The sequence below is a fragment of the Pantherophis guttatus genome, chromosome 1 (genome assembly GCF_059756535.1).
Source record: "Pantherophis guttatus breed Tessera chromosome 1, ASM5975653v1, whole genome shotgun sequence".
NCBI classification, from domain to species: domain Eukaryota; kingdom Metazoa; phylum Chordata; class Lepidosauria; order Squamata; family Colubridae; genus Pantherophis; species Pantherophis guttatus.
The window spans coordinates 97,779,484-97,796,536 of record NC_142063.1 but is presented as its reverse complement, the minus strand read 5'-3'; the positions used below and the strand labels follow the sequence as shown (position 1 = coordinate 97,796,536).

Sequence of the window (17,053 nt, the reverse complement as noted above, 5' to 3'; positions counted from 1 at the left end):
CAATGGCACTGAACAAAGGGGCTTATATAACCTGTGCCCATAGTTAGGGCTATTGCAGTGCCCTGCAGTCACGTTGTCAGAATTTGGGCACTTGGCAGCCTAAATACAAAAACCTAATACAGAAATACATTAATAAAGAGAAAAAAAGTATATACACACACAGGGTGCAGGAAAATTTTTAAAAAAAAATCCAAAGCAAAACAATATACAAAAATTCTCTTCTCATCCCTGAGGGTTTTATGTATCTTCCTCAATCCCAAATCTTCTACCAGAGGCCTGGGAGTTTCAGGCTTCTGGGCAGTATCTTAGCTGTTTCTTGCACTGCACTCTTCCGGACAGAGAACTTTAATGTTGTTCCTGAGACCTATTGGAGCCACTCTCCCACCTTAAGAGTCATGGCCCTGAGTGCTTCTACGACCATTGGGATCACTTCAGCCTTTACTTTCCATATTCTCTCTAGTTCCTCCTTCAGGCCCTGGTATTTCTCCAGCTTCTCATATCCATTCTTCCTGATGTTGCTGTCACTTGGCAACATTGTCCTACATCTATTACCACTGCTGTCTTCTGGTCCTTGCCTATTAGCATGATGTCTGGTTGATTGGCTGGTTTGTGCCTGTCTGCTGGATCTAGAAGTCCCATAGGACCCCACTCCCCAGGGATCTGCAGACCACAGGTTAAGATACCCCATCTGGACTTGGGAGAATCTGGCCCATACGCTCTACAGGTGTTCTTATATACAATCCCTGGTACTTGGTTGCGCTATTCAGTTTATGCAGTCCCTGGCTGCATCTTATACCCTGCCACTATGCATTGGAGTATCTTTGAAGCCTCTGCATAGTCTGCACCTTGGGTTCTGTCTAGTGTGGTAGATTCCTGCTTCTGTGGATCTGGTGCTTATTGCATGTTCTTGCGCAGATATGGTCAGTACCTTAGTGCTGTCTTTTAATCCAGCCTTTCCAGCCACTGATATAATTTTCCAAAGTCTGCCACCTCAGCTATCTGTCAGTTGTACATCCCATGCAGGGTCTTGCTATGGCACTTGCTCTGTCTGCTGCTACTTCAGACATTCTCTCAGCAGCTCATATTTGGGTATCACTTACTGAGAATTTCATCTAGGATAATGGCTTTGACATATCCCAGACCTTGTCCACTCTCTTTCTAGCTGGTGTACAATCTCTGGTTGTTGGACTTGGGTAGGACCCTCCATATATGTGATGAGCTTCCAGGTCTTCACATCAACAACTTCCATGTCCTTCTTTGGCCAGCTCACTATAGTAGCAGAATATCTGATGACTGACAGGGAATATACTATATGTCGATGGCATGGATCGTCTTCTTCCCATTCAGCTGGCTCTTTAGGATCTGTCTTATCCTTTGATGGTACTTAGATGTTGCTGTTTTCATTGTCTCCTCATTGTGGTTCCCATGTGATTGTGGGATACCAAGGTACTTGTAAATGATCTGATACCTACTATGTTGTCCCCCTGGGAATTCCACCCCATCAGTCTTAATTACTTTTCCTCTCTTGATTACCGTATGGCCACACTATTCCAGTCCCAATGACATCCCAAAGTCCTCAACGTCAAGTAGATCAAAGATTCAATGTCTCATTCACTCATAGCATACAACTTGATGATAACCATGAAGAGGAGCAAGTGTGAGTGTATAAGTGTGCATGTGCTCAGGAGAGAGAAAAAGTGTGTGTGTGTGTGTGTGTGTGTGTGTAGCAAGAGGAAAAAAAACCCAAACCCAAACCAAACCAAACCAATGCATGCATGCACACACACACACGTGTAAACACACACCCAATTATAAAAGTCTTGGAGTGCAGCTTGGCAAGGATAACTACAGTTGTAGCAAAATTCAGCCCACTAAAGCAAGCTAAAGCTTATATGGAAAGGCCATATTGAATCTTTTCTTGGAAAAACATTTTCGAGTACCCATCCCGTATTTTTGTCATGATCTTCATGTACTGAACACTCTTGAGCCACTAAAAACTAATGGAATAGATTATTTCCATGTTAACAAAATTTTTCTTATACTATACTCACATTTTATACTCATACTATACTTATTGAGAATCAGTTTGGTATAATGGTAAAGATTCTGACCTAGAAACCAGCAGACTGTGAATTCTAGTCCAGGCTGAGGCATGAAAACTGGTTGGGTGACTTTGGGCCATTCACTCTGTCTCAGCCAACTCACCTCACGGGGTGGTTGTTGTGGAGGAAACAGGAGGAAGAAAGGGGTATTAGCAGGGGTGAAATCCAGCAGGTTCTAACAGGTTCTGGAAAACCAGTAGTGGAAATTTTGAGTAATTTGGAGAACCAGAAAATACCACCTCTGGCTAGCTCCAGAGTGGAGTGGGAATGAAGATTTTGCAATATCCTTCCCCCAGGAGGGGTGGGAATGGAGATTTTGCAATATCCTTCCCCTGCCATGCCCACCAAGCCATGCCCACAGAACCAATAGGGAAAAATTTTGGATTTCACCCCTGGGTATTATGTAAATTTGCCACCTTGAATTATTTATTAAAAACTTAATAAAGGTGGGATAGAAGTGAAATAAATAAGTAAGTAAGTAAGTAAGTAAGTAATTGTTTTAACTTTTTAGTTCTGGAGACTATACAAATACATACAGTTTTAAACATGAATATTAGAATACAGGGAAATGTAAATATAAAAATAGAAGCCCAGATAAAAAGAAAGAAAAAAAGACTTATCCCTAAATATATTTCATCTAAATATACCTATTCATATCCTTATTAACTCGGCATAGTCAACAGTAATCACAAAGTTGGTTTCTCTCAATAAATATAGAGTGAGCTACATTTCATATCCCTTATTTCCATACTGGGCTTTTATTGTAAGGCCGTTCTTTATTCACTGGGGAGAGGTCTGGACATTGTCACCTTACATGTCTAATCTTCCCATGCCTGGATTCAAGTGGAGAAAATAGGAAGTGCTCTGTTTTCTGCAGCATCACAGTTTTTTTTCTTTTAGTTCACAAAACATAAAGGGGCTGATTATGAATTAAGCTTTCAAACACTGTCCAAAACTAGTTTGTGTAACTTGTAAAACTAGAGCACTCACAAATAATCCTGGATGTAAAAGCCATGTAGGAAGAGAAGAGGAGAGAACGTCTGCTCTCTCTCTATTGATGTACTAAAACCCCTAGCATTTCGGATTACTGTCCATGCAAGATGGGCTGGTGGAGAGCTTTTTATCTTCATCTGAAGGCTCTATCTTTCTAAATTGTGGGGTTTTTTTTTCTCAATGAGAAGGGGAAGATAGCTGAACAATAGTTTTCCCATGAAAAAATGCAATCTATTTAGCAGGCAAGAAAACATTGAAAGACCTGTCCCACGCTCCCAGAATCCAGCGTCACTCTGAAAAGGATTAAGACTTAAATAGGTCACAGACTACCTAAGCCTCCTCTTCTAACCTTAGAAACATCCCATCCTAGCATCAACCTCAATAGATGACCCCCTCAATCCCTGCAGATTTTTCCTATTGCTGTGCCATAAAACGCTTCAGAAACAGCCACAAGCCCTTTAAGAATTACCACCAGCATCTCTCCAGGGTGAAACCAGTGTTAACCTTTAAAGGACCTCAGTTGTCTGCACGGCCAGCTCTTTATAAGCGTAATTGCTACTTGCTGCAATTCATTGGAAAGTGAACTGACTTGTTTTATCTGATATTATCTAATTAGGGTTTCCACCAATGGCAGCATTACTAGTCTGGAGCAGGCCTACTTAGTTCAGAACCCATCTGATTTAAATTAAGCAGGAAGAGGTGGGAGTCCCAGATTATCAGGCTAATGGTTCAATGTGCAGATGCTGCAAGTGTGTGTGTGTGTGGGGGGGTTCTGGGCAGCAGCTACGGAGTTCAGGCAGGTGCACAGTTGCCATGGGGAAGAGGTGCCACAAGCAGACACTATGAAGAGTGGATGGATGGGCGAAAAAGCAGCAGGAAAGGAAGTTATTCCTGATTTCCTGCTGACTTTAAAACAATAATTTGAAACAATAATTGCATGATATTGTATCTTTTCTTTTGAAATAGGATTTAATATTTTTCTTAAAACAGAAACTATCCTTTTACCTTCAGAAATCTGAATTGAAGTGTTTTCAGAAACCCTTGAATATTTCACTATTTCCAATTGTCCCACGGAAGTATTTCATTAATTATACGAGCCGATTCTTTCAAATCTTATAGCAGCAACCAGATTTTCCTTTTACAGCTCCATTTTATTTTTATATTTAATTGATACAGCAGTTCTGTCTCATGCCAGATTCTTAACAATTTCTGATATGACTTAATGTCTTTCCCCTTTTTTATTATCAGTTTTTTCAGGTGTATCAATTGTTTCTTAGATTTGGTCTTTTTCTTAGGTTGAATTAACATTTGCATTCGTGTTTACAAAGCTGTTTTGCTTAAATAAGGTTCAAGATGGTATTTGGAAACACCCACATTGCCCTCTCAAGCAGCAAGGATAACAATTTACCACATAGTTGGGGAAAGTTTTCATCTTTTCTTCAAATGAATTTTGTTCCATGTGTTCTTCTGTTTCATCCACTTGTTCTGTCTCATGGTGTTCAGTATTAAGACTAAAAACAATTGAAGGAAGTTATATCAAGATTACTGTTAATGGTTTTACTACAAGTGTTGAATTTACTACATGTGTTGAATGAGCTTCAGTTTCTCACATTGTTAAAACATTTTGGGGTTAAAGTCAAAGCTCCTAATAATATGGACAATTCCATACATGTAAGATCACAACTAGACTAGAAACGTTTGAAATGTGGATTTACAGATGGCTGTTATGTATAAGTTGGGTTGACAAAATCAGAAACGAGGAGATGATAAGCCGCCTGGGAAAGCCAAGGGAAATAATCAAAACCATAAAAAAGCAAAGTTTGAATATTTTGGACATGTGATGCGACACCCAGAAAAATACAGCATACTTCACTTAATCCTCCAAGGAAAGATTGAAGGCAAATGAGGTCCAGGCAGAAGAAGAAGAACATGGCTTCAAAATCTAAGGAACTGATCTGGACAAAACTCAACAGCACTTTTTCATGCGTTTGTTGATAAAAATAGGATCGGCAACATGATTGCTAATGTCCGATGAGGGATATGGCACAAGAAGAAGAAGATCACAACTAACAACACTACCTTATTTCATCAATAAATTGTTCTATGGAGAGTCATTAATGCCACAATGAATCAGTCCAAGAGAATAGCACTAAGAAATGGCCTTTCAAATTAAAAAGTGCACTCTCATTCACACTTTTTTGTATTTTAAAAATAGATTCTCTTTCCAATGAACTATGCCCAGTGCTAGGCAAAGATGCAACTCAAAAACAATATCCATAATAAAGATAACACAAGCCTTGGAAAGACGAAAAATATATATTTGATTAAATGTTCCCGGATGGAAGGGTTTATCTTTGCGCTATTGTTTATGTTCTTTCCACTTCCTATTTTACTTAACCACTGAAACATGAAAAATTTACTTTTTTTTAAAAAAAGTAAATATTCTAAAAATATGCTACGTAACCTTTAAATTGTTTTAAAAGGAATGTTTTTTCTTATAAATAGCTGCCCGTAATTCAAAACTCAGGGAAACTGGAGTGGTTTAAATACTATTTTGGCTCAATCTGAAACATAAATTGCTCTTTAAAATCTCTGGCGTCTAGTCAAGTTTACTTAAGTTCAGCCTGCCCGTTTATTTCTAGTCTGTTATATAAACAGTTCATTTTCAATCAATTTGTTTAAGTTGAATGGTTAATAGATGAATCAATAGCAATCTGGAATTATTAACCCAAACAGAAATTACCAATTCCAAATTAAAAGAGTCTCAGCAAATAGTCATTCAAACATTACCTTTCTGACTATTGTAAATAGTCAACTAGTATTGTCAACTGCAATAGTTTTTCCTCTCCAAATGTCTATGGAGAGTCAGTCATCTAGGTCATGGTTGTCCCAAAAGTGCTTTTTCAAGCACCTTTGACTTTCTGGTTTTTTTCTTTGAAGACATTTCGCTTCTCATCCAAGAAGCTTCTTCAGCTCATACTGGATGGTGGGAAATGGAAGGATTTATATTCCTTGCAGACAGTTGGTCATTTGCATCAGGAGTGGATTCTATTTACATTTACTACCGGTTTGCAACAGGGCCGCGCATGCGCAGAAGCATTTTGCTGATGTCGGGGTCAATGGGCAGAGCCTCCTGCCGGTTTTACTACCAGTTCTATAGAACCGGTACGAACTGGGGGCAACCCACCATTGATTTGCATCCTTTTAGCAAGTTGTTAAGCTACCTGGAGGTTTATCTATGTCATCAAGAGTCATCTGAGTGGTGCAAATGGGTGTGGCGTTTTCTTTGAACTGTTGAAAAGACTGTGTTGTAGACTGGAGATTTTCTCCCAACATTTTATTGAAACCTTTTCCGGTAACTTTAACCATTATTTTTTGGCTTGTTCTCTAGGATGACGAAAAACAAGTCTGAATTTGCTTCTCTGCACCATCTTTTTAAATATTTAAAATATTTGTCATTATATCCCACTCCAAACATATTTACCTCTTTTCAGGCATGCATTTGTGATTTTAAAACCCTACTTTTTCTGTAGGCTCAGGCTGATTTTGTGACCTACAACCCTCCTTATCAGCCTGGACATTGTATAGAACCAAAAATACAAAGTACCCAGATCTCTCTGCCTGCGCAATTTAGTGAGCCATGTCAGCCCTGGAGGCCATCTTTTTCTTTGGATCTTCAGGGCTGCCACACTTAGTGGATGGGCATGCTGTGGGAACTGGGAAGGGGGTTAGATGGCAACAGGGTGAGATCAGGGGTGAGTTCTACTTACTTTTACTACTGGTTCGCAGTGGAGCCGCACACACACTGTTCTGCGCAAATGCAGAAGCATTTTGATGACATCGGGGTTGGTGGACGGAGCCTCCCACCGGATTTACTACCGGTTCTATAGAACTGGTGTGAACCGGGGGCAACCCACCACTGGGTGAGATGTATAGCCATAACAACATTCTTTCACTGGGAGTCAAGGACATTCAGCCTGCACCTGGAGAGGCATGACTGGGAAGCAACTCCAGTTCAGATGGTGACCTGATTGGACCATGTGATGGACATGTGGGTGCAGGGGAAGGGATTTTGATTTTCCTTTGGGTGTCCGGGAGTCTTCAGATTCGGGTTTTCCCAGATGTGCCAATATGACATCTCTAATAAAATGGAACTCTGAGGAAATGTCTGCCTCGGAGTCTTACTTGGTTGGGGTTGTTACTTGGAACCCCGACAAACCATGCAATACAATCAAGCAATATAATAATAATCATCAACAGTTAAAATTAGGGATTCCAATTAGTGTCTCTGAACAACCAGATACATTATCTGGTTGTCTTCTACTAGATACTTAAAGATAACAGGAGTTAAGCCACTGGCTTAACTCCTGTTATCTTTAAGTATCTAGTAGAAGACAACACAAAAATTGGAGATAATACCATAAGAGCCAGTTTGGTCTAGTCTAGTGGTTAGGGCATCAAGCTAGAAATGCGAAAAACATGAGTTCAAATCCCACTTAGGTATGAAAGCCAGCTGGGTAACCTAGGGCCAGTCATTCTCTCTCAGCCCAACCCACTCACAGGGTTGTGAGGAGGAGGAAGGTGTGTTGGATATGTATTATTTGTAAAAGTTATTTGTAAAAATAATAAAGACAGGATGCAAACAAATATAAATATAATAAACAGAATAAATCTTTTTTCCATATTATGCATTTCGCTTCAGGTAGATATAAATCATGATTTCTTAAATAAGCATTAGACCATTGGAAATGAGTGGTTTATGCATTCATATAAATGATAAAATAATTGTCATAATAAACCTCATTTCCTTTGCTTACCCTGCACCATAAACATAATTAAGCTATGGTATGGATTATGAGTCTCAGCAACAGGATTCATGATCATGCTAATCCCAAAACACCCAATACAATAATTTTATTATGACTTGGCACAGTGTGTAAACATTGACAAATCAGGTTCTCCATGTCAAAGTTGCTGTTTCCAGTCACTTATAAAAAAATTGCTTATATTTAAAACACTACTTATATAAAACAAGCATGCCAAGATAATTTTGTCAAATGCTGTGAACTTTCCACAAAAAAATTTCTAATCTCTGTAGGACTTTTTTTTCCAGATCTTGATGAATGGACATTAGTTGGTCAGTATCTGTAATATAAATGCAAGCAAATGACCTGTAAAAAAACATGTTATACAAAAAAATGCAGAATAACCTAGTTGGAAGGGACCTTGGAGGTCTTCTAGTCCAACCCCCTGCTCAAGCAAGAGACCTTATACTATTTCAGACAAATGGTAGTCCAATCTCTTCTTAAAAATCTCCAGTGTTGGAGCATCCACAACTTCTGCAAACATGTCACTCCACTAATAAATTGTTTTGTCAGGAAATTTCTCCTTAGTTCTAGGTCCGTGATGGCAAACCTATGGCATACGTACCACAGGTGGCACACAGAGCCCTCTCTGCAGGCATGCCAGCTGTCATCCCAGTTCAGCTCCATTGTGCATGCGCACACCACCTGCCAGCCAGCTGGTCTTTGGGTCTCTGTCATGCATGCGCAGGGGCAGGGCCTTCACCAATCTTGGCAGTTTCCCCACCCCAGCGCGCCCTAGCTTTCTCCTGCATTCCTGCTGCCCATGCAGGAGGTTCCACCCTCCGCAGATGCCTCTCCGTAGCAGAAATGGAGAAGGCCTGGGCGTGCTGGGAGGAGAAACTGTAGAGATTGTGAGGCCCCCCTGTGCCCCGTTTGGGGCCTGAAAAGCCTGCTGCACCAACCTGGAAGCCAAAACAGGGGTCAGGGCACATGCGCAGAGGTGTGCTCGCATTGCATTTTGGGAACTGGGGCATACACGCTTTGGGCACTCAGTACCAAAAAGGTTAACCATCACTGTTCTAGTTTTTTTTTTTTTTTTTTTAATTTGATTTATATGCCGTCCTTCTCCGGAGACTCAGGGCGGCTTACAATGCATTAAGCAATAGCCTTCATACTTTTGTATATTTATACAAAGTCAGCTTATTGCCCCCACAAACTCGGTCCTCATTTAACCTACCTTAGAAAGGATGGAAGGCTGAGTCAACCTTGAGCCTGGTAAGATTCGAACCTGCAGAAATTGCAGGCAGCTGTGTTAATAACAGGGTGCATTAAACCACTGTACTACCAAGGTTGATTCTCTCCCTGATTAGTTTCCATCCACTGTTTCTTGTCTTGCCTTCAGGTGCTTTAGAGAAAAAAATACTGTACTGTCTACAAAAAAAAAAATACTTTGGAGAAAAAAAAATACTGTGGTTTTTTTCCCCAAGTTTATTTGTACTGATTTATGTGGCCACACCTCTTACAAATGTGACTCTGGGCAGTTGACAAAGATTTTAAAAAAAAAAAACCCTTTACAATATAAAAATACATTCCACAACCAACTGCAACACAATTGATAATTGGGTTCAATTACTGTTTCAACCTCCATGCTTGGGAAAACAACAGATCTTCAGTCTCCTAAAAGGTGAGCAGAAAGAATTAGGCCAATTTAATCTCAAGCACTATGGTTCCAGAGAGCAGGTGTACTCCAATGATTAACCATGTCTTTGAATGTAATCCTGGAGCCAGGACTTCTTTGTTGATTTTGTGCCCTCTGGAACATCATCCCTCCAGAGGCTTGTCTGGCCCCATCTCTGCTCTTTCAGAAAAGCTATAAAAACCTGGCTTTTCAAACAGGTCAGAGGAGAAAATGATTTCTGATCTTGATCTTGTGGGTGATGTATAATTGATATTTGTGTCTACTTTTCTTCCCAATTCACTGCAAGTAGTTTTATATTGCAAGTTTTAAGTTAAGTTTAATTTTATATCATAGTGATTTTTGACTTGGTTGCCTATAAATCTATATAAATAAAGCTCTTTCCTTTTACCGGTATATGCAGCTGGCACCGTAATAGGATTCTAGGTTTAGTGTTAATTACATTAATTGGTTATTAGATTAAATTCTATTTTTCTAGATAATTTAATCTATTTGGGGTTAAAGCTTAAATGGCCAGACACAAGATACTTAAAAAATAAACTGTTTTTATTTTGACAGTATAACTGCTGCCCCCTTCTGACACAATTTGCATGGGTTTTTTTTGCAGTTTTAAACATTATTTCAATCATTTTGCCACATCTCATGACATACACTTATATTTTATTATTCCAGCCAACCTCAAGTTCAAAATCTTAAATGAAACGTGAAATATTTCAGTTTAAGTCTAGTTAGGCAGAGTTTAAAAAGGACAGAGAAGAGAAAGGAGAATGAATGTTAAATGCTTAATATTCCCCACATTATGAAATGCCAAGAAAGATACTTGGTATTCCTATTTAACTTCCAGTTTGCTCTAGAATGCTTATTATTTCTTCCATAAGCACTTGAATATAAGTTCTCTTTCTCAGATTTTATTTTGTCTATTTCTTTAAAGATATTCTTGAAAGTTTCCCATATAGTTTGAAATAATAATGCTTCAAATACAAGAGTATGTTTTCCTAGAAACCTTTATATTCTAATTGAAGAGACAAATTAATTCTAATTACCAAAAGGAAATATTAACATAAAGTACAATGTGTATAATTATATATGCACATATAGTGTTTCCCATGATAAGCAGATTTACTGTAATTTCTCAGAAAATGATAGATATATACAAGTCCAAAATAATGTCCAATTCCAATTTAGATATAACATTCTGTTAACAAGCATCTTTCATTATTAGAGTGAATCTTCAACTTATTTATCTCACCAGATTGTTATTTTTTACTTTATCTACCAAATGTTGAAAAATTCAAAATAAGATTTAAAAAAGGATAAAAACATGAGGAAATTTTCTGAGGATTATGGAATATAGAATATATTTTATAGAATATTTTTATTCATTTTATAGAATATAAAATGAAAATGTATTCGTTCATTGAATGGAGTGTTGGAAGAAAAATCCGGTCTGGTTCCAATCCGGGAGCAAGATGCTGGAAATAAAATGGAGGCTGGCTGCAGGAAAGAATTTGGATTTGGATTTATTTGGATGCCAGAAACTTCAGTGACAGCAGCATGTTTCTGGGGTGGCTGACAAAATGGGGTTGAGAGTTGGTGGGTTTTTATACATTCTTTGGGCTTTGTGATTGAGATGCCTGTTCCTGTGTTAAAATGTGTCCTTTAATATGTTAATGGCTGTTGCCAGATTCCTATGGGGTCATGTAGTGGCTATGGTTGGCTCTACAGGTAAAAGGGGAAATGTGAATCCTGTTTGTCTGAGCTAATCTTGTCATTTTTGGCTTGCCTAATTATGCTGTTTATTTGGAATCTCTTTGTTTATGAATAGATTGGCCCAGTCTTTCTGAATGGATACAAAATCTGCATTCATAAAGATCAGCCTCTTCAAGTTCAACTCTTGAACTTCAACTCCAAATCTCAACCAACAAATGCTTTGTCTTACACATTGGCAAAAAAGATCAAACACCAAATACAAGCTGGCTAGATACGACCTCGTAGACAACCCTCACTCAGTCAAGGACCTTGGAGTACTCATCTCAAACGATCTAAGTGCCAGAGCCCACTGTAACAGTATTGCTTTATATTGAGCGAGGTGAGAAGAGGTGAGACGGTATCTAATAACTATTACCTTTATTAGGCAAGACCTCAGGCCATAACAACAGCAATACAGAACAGTAAGAACGAACGAATGAGGCAACAATTTCTGTCACCGCTGCTATTTATACAGCAGCTGTCAAACGGGCGGCCAATCACACACGCTCATTTCTCCCGTCGGCAGAGCTTCTTCTCCGGTAATATTGTACTGCAAACTAGGGCATACAAAACCTTTGCTAGACCAATTTTCGACTACAGCTCATCTGCCTGTAATCCACACTGTATATCAGACATTAATACAATTGAGCGACTTCAGAGGTATTTCATGAGCACTCCACTCCTCTGCTCACAACAGAATACCTTATGCCACCAGGCTTGAAATGTTGGGCTTAGACAACTTAGAACTACGCTGCCTTTGGTCTGACCTAGACAAAATTATCTGCTAAAACGTCCTACCTGTCAATGACTATTTCAGCTTCAACTGCAATAATACACGAACACACAATAGATACAAATTTAAGGTAAACCACTCCAAACTCGATTGCAGAAAATACAACTTCAGCAACAGAGTGGTCAATGCCTGGAATGGACTACCTGACTCTGTTGTTGTATCCCCAAACCCTCACAACTTTAACCTTAGACTGTCTACTGTTGACCTCACCCCATTCCTAAGAGGTTTGTAAGGGGCGCACCAATGTGCCTACTGTCCCTGTCCTACTGTCCCCAATATTTGTAGCTCAGGGTTGAAATGAGCGCTGTCTTGAGCTTGCTTGTTTTCTTACAGACATTTCATTATCCTTAACTAAGTAACATCATTAAGTGCTAGCAAGTTGTTCTAAAACACAGTTTTTGTTTTTAAATAATTTTATGGTCCCTTTCATTTATTCATTCAGCAAATTACAAACCACAGTACTGCAGGGGAAATAATACCTAGGTTGGGAGATTAGCAATGTTTAATTTCTAGTAATTTTTTAGATTTTTTTTTTCTTTTAGTGATTCACAAAGCTTCCTGGACGTATTAAATTAGCATTGTAGAGTCTGGGCTATATTGACTGTTCCTTTTTAAACAGCTAATTATAGATCAGGTCGTCTTCAAACCTGGCCGCTTTAAGACTTGTGGACTTCAACTCCCAGAATTCTCCAGCTACACTATGCTGGCTGGAGAATTCTGGGAGTTGAAGTCCACAAGTCTTAAAGCGGCCAAGTTTGAAGACCTCTCTTATAGATATATTCAGGCGAAACGCTCCATCTCTCTCCCTCTCTTTGACAAGGAGTGTGTGTGTGTGTAAATATTTACAGATAAACCCCATCTATTTGAAATGAGCATTACTCCATACTGCATAATATGCGAATCGTTTTCTAAAAGGTTGCTACTGCTGAGAAAGAGAAGAGCCATTTCCCCACTAAGAACCCCGCTACTCGACTGCTGCCCGGCGCAGCAGCAGAAAATCGAAGTGGGGGGGGGGACCTGCCCGTCGCTTCTTCACCCTCTTCCTCCCTCCCAACCACTCCCCCCGCCCGCGCGTCGCCTCTTTCGCGTCGCCTTCCGCGCATGCTTCCGAGACTGAGGCTCGACGGCGCCTGCGCGGACGGCGACGGCGGTGGGGCTGTTGGTCAGACGGCCGCTCGAGCGGGAGGCTGGCGGGCGTGAGGTGTCTTAGGGGGCTGTAGCGATTTCCTCCCCGGTAGCTGGAGCGGCGGCGCTGTCACTCGCCATCATGTCTCGGGGCTCGATTGAGATCCCCCTCCGGGATACCGACGAGGTGAGTTGGTGCGGGGCGCCCCGGTGTTTGTCTGAAGCCGCTTTGGGGAAAGGCAGGTTAATTGGATATCCCACTCGCTTCCCTTGGAAGAGCTTGGAGCGGTCCTCGTGGGGCTGTTGGGGAGTTGGTGCTAAGTAAATCTGCTACCACTAATATTTTGTATGCATTGCTTGCATACATATTATGGATGCACAGAGCCTGTTTGGTCTCGTGGTTAAAAGTCCTGAACTAGGGAGTTGGGAGACTGGAGTTCTCTTGTTTTAAGCGTCACTTGGAGCCAGTCCCTCTCCCTCAACCCAGAGATGGAAGCAATGTTCACCCACTAAAATATATATATATACATATATATTGTCTAGAAAACTGCATAAATTGGTCCATATAGTTACCAGAAACTGACTTAAAGGCAAAACAAACAAACAAAAGTACATGCACATGTGTATCTATTGCCAGCAGTACTTTGTTTTGATATCCCTTAACTTGTTGCTTCCTTTAACAGCTGATAAGTTTGGGGTGGGGTGGGGTGGAAATGAAGGCATAAAAATATTTTTATAAAGCACTAAGCCATATGGATCTTGAGCCTGCTTTTATCGGTGTTAACTTTTCTTTGTTTGGGTACACAGAGGTCACTGCTGCGAGAAATTTCTTTTGCATTGGAAAGTAATCAAATTTGTGAATCAGTCCTTATTTATTTATTTTTATTGATTGATTGAATTTATATTGCCCCCTGTTCGTCCATGGCAACTCAAGGTGGCTTGCAGAATATAAAACCATATTTAAAACAATAAAAACTAACAAAAAGAATCAAATAAATTAATATAGTACAATATAACAAAATCACCTCCCCCCACCCCCCACCCTGGTGACAGCAGATCACACGAGCCATTTAATGGGCTTCATCCCATTCTGGGTTCCCCAGGCCCGTAGGTCTTCAGCGCCTTCCAGAAGAGTATTAGAGTAGGGGCCATTCTAATCTCTGGGGGAATGATGTTCCAAAGAGAGGGAGCCACCACGGAGAAGGCCCTTCTTCTGGGTCCCACCAGATGTATCTCCCTCGGAGATGGGATCCACAACATTCCCTGCCTCTCCACTCTGATGGGTCGGGTAGATGTGACCGAGACGGTCCCTCAGATAACCTGGTCCCAAGCCTGAATATGTAGGATGAATGCATGGAAGTCTTATTTTTCTGTGTGCTTCTGAGTACAAAATGAGATTCTGATCTGTAGAACTCCAGAAATACCCCTTTAAATAATTTTAGTCGAGGGGGCTTAATGTATTTGCTTTGTGATCTTATTGTATGTGCCCTAATAACTAATATTGAATTTTGAATGTTGTCATTTGATTTTTAGGTCATTGAGCTTGACTTCGATCAGTTACCGGAGGGGGATGAAGTTATAAGTATTTTGAAACAGGAACATACTCAGCTGCACATATGGATTGCCCTAGCGGTCAGTTGCATATCAGTTTGCTCTATTTTATTTATACTGTAAGCTCATTCATATTCCAAAGTAGTGATTATTTTTAAATTTATTGATAATTTTCTTTGACTTAAGGTAATATAGAAACATATATTACTGTTCCCTCATCAAGGTAATCATTTGTGGAAGATTTAAATGGAATATCTGTATTTATTTTAGTAGCAACATTTTTGCAGTAAGGCCTGCACTTTTTTTTTTTAAAACAAAAATATGAGTTTGGTGACATGATGTCACCAGAGTGATGAGTGGTTTGTTTTGCAGTGGAAAGGGAAGTTCAAGAAATAAGCTAGATATATTAAGCAATACACTCAGCATACACTATACACTATCTTTTCTTTTACCTCCATCTTAAATATGAACAATTGTGTCACTAAAATTGGTGCTTTTCCTGCTGAAATTGGTGGCATAATTTGAGGAGGCTGTTGCACTCAAAAATGGAACTGGGTCTGTGTGCAGCCCATGGCTTGCCGACTCCTGTAAGACACAATAAAACCATTTATACACACACACACACACACACAAAATTTTCCATCAACAATGAAAAGGATGACATGTTACAGATATGGCCCAGAACTCCAATTTCTTGTCATAATTTAATATGTAATTGCTTAACTTTATGTACTATGCATATTTTATGAATGCAGTTTTAATAGCAGATTGCTAAATGTATTTTCATTTACTTTTTAGCTGGAATATTACAAACAAGGCAAAACGGAAGACTTTGTGAAACTATTAGAGGCTGCTCGCATAGATGGAAACCTGGATTATAGAGACCATGAAAAAGATCAGATGACTTGCTTAGATACCTTAGCAGCCTACTATGTACAGCAGGCTCGGAAAGAAAAGAACAAAGATAACAAGAAAGAGCTTATTACGCAAGCTACATTGTTGTACACTATGGCTGATAAAATTATCATGTATGATCAGGTAAGATCAGTCAACTAATTATGTTTGTTTTAGGTTAAGGCACACTGAAATAATCTCTTGAAGATGAGAGGTTTTCTAATATGTTTTGATTTTTTTTTAAAAAAAAAGACTCTTAATGCAGGATATGATTGCATTGAAATAACAAACAAAGTCACATTGTTTGGTTTATTGTTGTGTCCAAAAGTGGAGCTTTAATGGAGCAGACTGTGGTTCGAAAGAAGTACCTTAATCATAATCTATAACCATAGCTTTTTATAGTTTAGTTTACCTAATTTACATCACTAGTCAAATTTTGTCACTTAACCATAAGCTAGCCACTAGTCAAAAAGGGAAGGGTTTCAGCTTAGTGTTAGAGCATTTATTTAGCATGCAGGTAGAATTCAAGTAGAATCTTAGGCATATCTAGCTAGTGTCCAAGTATCAGTTGCTAGTAAATAGAATTAATGAAGATTTAGATAGAGATGGAAGGCCATTTCCATGCTGGGAATGAAAGAAGGAGGCTAGAAATAAGAATCTTCTATTTAATGACAAGCACTTCTTGCTGAAATGAAGGCACCTAGTTTTGGCAATCTTTTCTGCCATTGTTATCCAAAAAGTTCAATGTCCTTCCATTGGACTATAGTGCATTAGTCAGGATCAATAGATAGAATTCAATTGTACCTTCAGCTGTGGAAGTCTTTGGGTGATTTTGAGCCAATTACTTTCAATCTATTAATGTTATATGGTTGTGTCAACAAAATATTGAAGGAGAGCGCCAGCATTAGCTTGTGGAGGAAACCTAGGGTATAAATCAAAGAAATGAACAAAAATAATTCAGAAATATATATCCATACACTATACTGGAGAAATAGTAATAGAGCAGATGGATAACATTTGTTCTCTGAGTTCCTCAAATATTTTTCAGCAACAAAAAAGGTTATGAGTAATGTAAAAATACAAAGCATCAGAAAGGTTTTTTAGATCAAGAATTTGTTGCAGATACAAACAAGAAGTTTTAAAATCTCTACTAGCTGAAAAAGTACGCTTTCCTGGTGCAATTGGCATGCTGCTGAAAAAGGAGAAGAGGCTCCATAATTTCCATATAAAGGATTTCTGCCTGTTGGTCACTGGTTGTCTATCGTTTGCTATAGAAAGAAGTGAATGTAAAATGTAAAAGGAGGAAGACAAGGAAACCTTTGAAGCAATTAGACAGCACTTCAAA

General features: G+C 39.2%; 1 protein-coding gene across 1 annotated transcript in view; it reads left to right on the top strand.

The window, feature by feature from the left end:
• The first annotated feature begins 13,225 nt into the window (after positions 1-13,225).
• The window catches only part of CTR9 (CTR9 component of Paf1/RNA polymerase II complex), a 28,066-nt gene continuing 24,238 nt past the window's right edge, over positions 13,226-17,053 (top strand). Inside the window, exons 1-3 of the mRNA XM_060687682.2 lie at positions 13,226-13,450; positions 14,797-14,895; positions 15,613-15,852. Of these exons, the coding sequence (XP_060543665.2) occupies positions 13,406-13,450; positions 14,797-14,895; positions 15,613-15,852 (384 nt within the window). The 5' untranslated portion in view covers positions 13,226-13,405. The remainder of the gene's footprint in view (positions 13,451-14,796; positions 14,896-15,612; positions 15,853-17,053) is intronic.